General features: G+C 50.5%; 1 protein-coding gene across 1 annotated transcript in view; it reads right to left on the bottom strand.

The window, feature by feature from the left end:
• Nucleotides 1–7,131, bottom strand: part of LOC116841950 (cone-rod homeobox protein) — a 73,686-nt gene that overhangs the window by 5,522 nt on the left and 61,033 nt on the right. Inside the window, exon 5 of the mRNA XM_032810508.1 lies at nucleotides 3,372–3,814. Within this exon, the coding sequence (XP_032666399.1) occupies nucleotides 3,372–3,814 (443 nt within the window). The remainder of the gene's footprint in view (nucleotides 1–3,371; nucleotides 3,815–7,131) is intronic.

Raw genomic sequence — 7,131 nt, 5'->3', positions numbered from 1 at the left:
GGGAAAGACGCTGCAGTTCGTCGGCAGGCCAGAGTAGCGGATTTCAGGTGGTTGCCTGGGGGGTAGAAGCGAGGAGGAGCCGGGGGCGGGGGGTGAGTGGAAAACCACGACGAACAGGGCGTCGGAGACGACGGTAGCGACGGCGACGACGCCGTGGAAGGTACGGCGGCAGCGGCGGCGGCGGCGGCGGCGGCGGCAGCGGCGGTGGCGGCGGCGGCGGCGGTGGTGGCGGCGGCGGCGACGGCGGCGAGAGGAAGAGCCGAACCGCGGTAAGCGCGATAATTAGCGGCAATTAGCCGCGTAGTCTACCGTGCACCTTGCTTACGTGCGCTCGTTTGCCTTTCGTGCACAGACACATACGTACACACATATACTACATACACACATATACTACATACACACATACACGTATATCACGTATATGCGCGTGTAGATACATGTGCACAGATGCGCGCGTGCACCGACGACTACCGACGCCGTTCACGTGGTGGACGAGGACGCGCCGGTGATTCGACGCGACTTATCGGTGCACGCGTGCGACCCGGCCGCCGTTGATCGACGCGTCGCTCGGCACTTGTGCCACGGTGTCGAGTTACGACGCACAAAGGGTGACGAAGGCTGAAGCGCGGATTACGAGACGATGTAGCAAGATTGATATCACTGTCGCTCACGCGGGAGGAAGAGAAGCCATGTATGCGCGTCGTTATTCAAATTTTTTCGCTCACTTATGCGCAAACCGCCACTGAACTCTACACATGTAAAGTTACACGGTCTTAGAGTCAACAGTGTACTTCTCATAGGGGACCTCAGGTCAAAGTTTTAGCTTTACTTACTAATGTTCTATACTGTATGCTCTGAAGGATCAATGTATCTTTAATATACATGGAAACTGAGATCCTACTTAGGCAAAAATTGCATAAAATGTTACTTGTAGATTTCAAAGGGACCCTCTAGGCAAAGCTAGTAGATTAAATAGAATTGAAAGAGGTCATAGGCCTCAGGGCATCAAAGTAGGCATCAAAGTAGTTAAGTGGGATATTGAGGTTGAGGATAAGATCAAAATTTCGGCCCGGGAAGAGTTATAACATCTTAGAGTCACGAGTCGATATTTTCATCTTACTCTCGATATCCTCAATTTCCCACTTAACGTCTATTTTGATACTCTGAATTCTCCTGTATTGATTTGATTTGACCTACTAGCTTTGCCGCGAATTCTTTTTAGAACCTACAAATGCCGTTTTTGGTGTGCCTTTTCTGTCATTTAAAGGTGCTAAAGACTTCAATTTACATATATGTCAAACATACACTGAGTCATCAGAATTTACAAATGTTAGGAAGATCAGTTCGAAAGTAGGGCTAAAATTTCGACTCGTGTTCATTCGCTAAGAGCTCAGTGCCCATATCTGTGACCGTTCCTAGCGCTCTTACCTCTTCGCCGTCGGCCACCTCGTCGTTTCTCGAAGCAATACCCTTAGCTTTATTCGTTTCGCAACACTGGGAGAATCGCGCGAGACGAAAGACGCGCGCGATCCGTCTCACGACAAGACACAACGCATTCGCGACGTGCTGCGCGGCGGATCCGCCCCTGCACAGCACGAGGAGAGCGAGAAGCCGCTCTTAAGGTAGCCGTGGGGGGTAGCAGCTAAGGTAAGAAGGAACGCGGAGCTTACAGCCGCCCCCGTGTCCCCTCGTGCTCCTCCGCAGCGCCGCTGCCGCGGCCTCCGGAGGAGCTACCGTGCCTCTGAATAAATGATGGGGATATATTTACGGCGAGCGGTTTTAAATAAATTACAACTGCGGGGACGGCGAAGGAGTATCTTCCTGCCGTTTCTTCTTTACCTTTTCCCTCGACCCCGGTCTGCCCCCGGTCGCCCTCATCCCTCTGCCTGCCGCTGCCACCGCCGCCCCGTGAGCTCGTCCCGCCGACATCGGCGGTGTCTACTAACGCGCCTCACGGTGTATTACGTGGTGTCTACTACGTTTTCGGCATTGTTCTTGCCTTCACGTCGATCCGTAGAGAGCTCGACTCCCGCGTCTCGTCTCGTCTCGGGGATTATAAACGAATAGCCCGGTCGCGGAAAGACAAGTCGTGAGCGGGATAAATCGCCCTTTCCCGATATTCCTCGAACGATGAATGTGTGCGTCTGTGAGTGGCGAATATACATTCGTTTGCAAAACAGTTTGAACACTTGGCATTTTAGGCTTTTGCGGTATTGTCCAATACTTTGTTCATTTCTCGGGTTTGGACCGCGTCTTCCTTGTGTTTGGTTCCGAATTCGTGAACGTTTCAGTTCACTTTTTCAGGGCGCAGGGCGCCCAAATTGTCCAATACCGTAATAACCAAGATTTTTATAAAAATAATTTTTATTAACATGAAATACACGCCGGTGTCACAAAAATACAGGTAAATATAACACCTCGGTATAATCGCTAGCTATAAAATTATTTCGATAATCAGTCCGTGATTTAAACTGTTTGGCAAACGAGTGTATTCTCCTATTCTCTTCTTCTCCCTCCCTCTCTCTCTCTCTCTCTCTCTCTTTGTCTGTCTATCTCTTTCTCTGTTCTTCTTGTATCTCTTTGCGAAATATTTCATGTCATATAAATATTTTTGACACGCATCCGTAACTTCTGAGATATCGCGAATTTTCCTCGCCTCGGGGCACCATAGAACAGTAACATCCTCTCGCCAGTCGTCAACTTCTCACCCCGTCGCGAAACGCGTCAACTCCCTCATTGCACGCGCAAAGCTTCTCTTCTATCCGACACGCGAGTCGTAAACGTCGACTCGACACCGTTGGGCACCGCGGGACTCAACTTCGACCTCGGAAACGTTGTCGTTCGCAGCGAGAAAGAAGACAGAGCGCGATTACACGCGCGTGAAAAGTGCCGCGTTCTCCTCTCCTCCACTTCACCATCACCACCACTACCACCACCGCCGCCGCCGCCGCCGCCACCACCGCCTCTCGTGGAAGCAGCAGTTTAACGAGGCGACGATTATCGCGATTATACGAGTGGCGATGACGGCGCGACGCGCGGAAGAGGTCATGGAGCGGGGGCGGCCGGCACGGGAGGGAAGAAGTGGCTTAACCGGTGAACGTCGGGAGCAGCGTCGTCACGAGGAGTAGTGGTTTAATGGCGCGTATCGAACATCCGGCCCGGCGTGTTCAGCGGCGCTTGCACCCGCTCGCTGAAATCGTCCGGGAGTTTATAAGGGGAGGCCGTGGGGGCGACAGCGCACACCGACAGGAGCGGGAGAGAGTGTCGAAGGCAGGGAGCGAGAGAGAGAAAGAGTGAGAAAGAGAGGAGCCGAGGGAGAAGAAGGAAGATGTTTCCTAAAGACGTAAATACAAACGAAGCTAAGAGCTCACCTCTCGGCAGGCGGTCCGAGGCCCCCCACGGTGCTCGCTGGCGGCGGTGGCGCCCTTATGGGGTTCGGTGGTGGCGTCGAGACGCCACCCAGGGACGGCTGGCTCGGCTGGGGTCGCGGACTGACCGAGGCGGAAGTCGTGCTGGGGCTCCTGGAGCCGCCACCACCCTCCGGCACGGCGTCCTCCGTGTCGGCGGCGCTGCTGCTGGTTGTGCCTTCTGGGTCGTTCCCCGTGGGACTCGGGCCCGCCGACGAGGATGTCGGCGCGGTTAAAGTTGAGGATTCCACGTTACCACCACCGCCGCCACCGCCACCACCACCACCACCGCCACCGCTGCCGGAACTACCGCCGCCGTTGCCGCCGCTGCTACCTTCGCGTTTGCGTTGCTCCTCCTTCAGTCGCTCGCTCTTACGCCATTTCGCCCGCCGGTTTTGGAACCATACCTGAAAATTGTAACGATCACGGTGAGCTCGGGTCGTTATCCAATCGAGATCGTTTCGTACGCTGATCACGTGCACGATATTTAGCAACAATATGCTACAAATAGTTTGTTGCACTTTCTGGATTGAGATTGTATCCTTTGGATTTTTTAAAGTAAAATTTGATTGGAGAAATGGAATGAGAGAGAGATAGACGAATCACTCCAAGTCGAACGGCTTTCCACTCGCATCGAGTGAATTCTCCATCTTGAGTCATTGAGTGAACATTTTTGCTCGTAAATGGAGAGTGAATCTAATGTGTTCTCACTGAAATAAATTCACATACACATATATACATAATAATTCTCTTCCATATAAATTATTTTCAATTTGATTATTTTTCTAGTAATGCAGAAATAAAATGTTAATATAGTCTATCTTGCTGAGGAGATGTAACAAAGTTCTTTAGAATAGCAAATTTTTTAATAATATATTTCACAGTTGTTAAAATATAAACAGTATATATATATATATATATATATATATATATATATATATATATATATATATATATGAAATGAAAGGATAGTCAATAATTATTGCATAATGTCAATCTATTCCTCGGCTACAAGATCCTATTTTCTTACTGGCCCAATATAATCTCTATTTGAACTCAATATATTGAGAGAGGAAAAGAAAGAGAAAAGAGATTACATATCATATCGCGACATCTTCTCGAAAACTCACGCCGCCGGCAGTTCGCGTATAATTCTCTGATTCAATAGTCTCGACGTCGTAGTAGTCCGACGAGTGCGCTGCGACGTCGAGAGGGTTAAGTCTTTCCGAGAGTCATAGAAGCGCGAGCGTCGAGGATGTGGGGAGGGAGAAAAAAAATGAGACTACGCGGTCACCGACGGTCGTATCCACGTACGCATCCGACTCCTGTCCGCAAATGCGCAAGGATAATTGCATGCTGCGGGGGTGGTATTCTGAGGCAGAGGAAAGCACGAGAGGGTGCGGGACACGAACGGGAGGGAGGGGACGGCCGCACTTTCCGCCGTGCATGTTCAACGAGCCGACAGCAACCACGGCGGCCGAGTGTTTTTTAAAAAGCTCGAGTTCCGCTAACGAGGCTAACTTGACATAATACCGGCTGAAATAGACTTTATTACACCCAGCGGCTCTCCGCGATACTTTTGTGCCCGACGACGGGGCTGTATAATAAGCGGGTGCTCGCGAATTTCTCACTGGCGAACCAGCGCCTTGGTGCGCACGCGCTGCCCGCTGCGCAAAACGTCGCCGGAATCAAAATCTATTTTAAGCCACAAAGAAAGTCACGCGACTCGCCCAACCCACCGTATGCTCGCAAGCTGAAATTACAACGGGCATTTCCATTAGAAAAATGGTACATCTCGAAAATTTCACTACGATGAAAAGAGTTATACGAACATGATGAGGGAAGAGGGGAAAGGGCGGCAGAGGAAGGGAGATATATCAAGATCTCGAGTCGAAATTCCAACTCTACTTTCAATTTGAATTTTCTGATATCTGTACACGATAAACATCTGTACATATTTTTTATTTGTTATTGTTAAAATCAATCTGCACGTAGAAATTTTTATGTAAAATTCTTAACGTACTCGCGCGTGTTAACATATTGTCGTTATGTTACTTTAGCTGCTTTTCACTTAGTCCGCAGCCACTATTTTCAAGTGTCAAGACAACATATTATATCTTAATATATTTCTGAATTTAATTTTGTAGAAATTTTTACCTTTCAATATACACTTAGTACTCCACTAAGTGGCAGAAAACGCACAAAATGCCGCTTGTAGGGTCTAAAGAGGATCTTTCGGCAAAGTCGTAGGTTAAGTGGAATTAAAAGAAATCAATGTAGGCTTCAAGGTACCGAAGTAGGCTTCGAGTGAAATATTAAGATCGAAAGTAGGATCAAAATTTTTGTCTCAAGAGGTGCCGCGCGAAATCACCACAACTATCGCCACGTTTCCAATCGGCAGAAAAAGCCACCATGAGAATTCGTCCGTAAGATCCTTAACGAAAAGCCAAGGTAAATAGCCGACATACCCCCTGCAACGAGCCCGGAAAATGATTATCTTATGTTCGAGCTCGGAACTTTTGGGACACGGGGGAAGAGGGGGGAGGCAGGAGATATAGCTCGGGGAGAGAACGGTTTAATAAAATAAATACGATGGGTACGACTCCCGCGGCCACGAAGTCGAACATCTCGCGGGGGGCGAGAAGAGGGGGACGGCGGCAGACGGGGAAATATAATAATATCCTAAGGGTTGCGGAAGGTGGGGCGAGTAATAGCTGGGAACAAAGCCACGGTTCCGTAGGGACCGCCGGTAGAGAGTCGGTCGCTCTCCTCTCCACCCTCGCGCTGTATCTTCCTCTCTCTCTCTCTCTCTCCACTATTTGTTTTCCTTTCTTTTTTTTCAATACAAATTTAATCCGAAATTGGCGCTGATAATGGCGTGGACTCGACCTCCGCGTCGTATCGGCAAAACGTTTTTAATCGGACGCCCTCGTCCTCTCCCTTTGTCTCTCCACCCAACTCCATCCCCTACCCGTCAAACGGCGACAAACGTGTTGCTGTTTTGTCGCGGGATTACATGACCGCACACCTATCGCCGCGATGCGCTTGCCGCCCTGTAAACGATAACTAGTGCGCGCGTTACAAACCTCGTGCAGGCGGCCGCGCAATGATCACACGAGCGCGCAGAGTGCTAAAAGCCAGACCGCAACGAACTACTCTCTCTCTCTCTCTCTCTCTCTTCCCTCTCCCTCTCGATTGCTCTCGCTAACCAGTCTGATAAAAATCCTATTTTCCCGCGCGCCGCGTTCTCCAGAGCGGTGAAAGCGGCGGCGGCGGCGCTTTCCGTTTGAAACGGCTGATCCGCGTTACCTGTGTCTCCCTTTTACACCTAGCAACGTCAAAGGAGCGTAGATAACCGCGTCGGGAATAATCCGACAAATTTTCAGCCACGAAAAATAGGGAAAGCGCATTGCGCGGGCGCAGGTGCGAACAGCGTTTGACGCGACGCGACTAACAGGCGGCGCGTCTAATTCACGCGCGCCGGTAATCACCACCTGTCCCGGCACACGTGCACATGAGCGCGTCCTTGTGCATCGTGTAATGCTCGTGTATATGTATGTGTGCGCGCGTACGTGGCGAGTGAGGAGGCACACACGCGCGATTTCGCACAGCTTGCTCTCTCGCTCACCGTGTGCGATAACGAGAGATGCCAGAGCGATATGTACGTGCCTCGGCGATACAGCAAACCCTCCTTCAAGCCGCCCTCTCTTCTCCCCCCCCCCCC

The sequence above is a fragment of the Odontomachus brunneus genome, unplaced genomic scaffold (genome assembly GCF_010583005.1).
Source record: "Odontomachus brunneus isolate Ranch 3 - 2012 unplaced genomic scaffold, Obru_v1 Obru_scaffold_019, whole genome shotgun sequence".
In the NCBI taxonomy this organism is placed as follows: domain Eukaryota; kingdom Metazoa; phylum Arthropoda; class Insecta; order Hymenoptera; family Formicidae; genus Odontomachus; species Odontomachus brunneus.
This window is presented reverse-complemented; position numbering and strand designations above follow the sequence as displayed.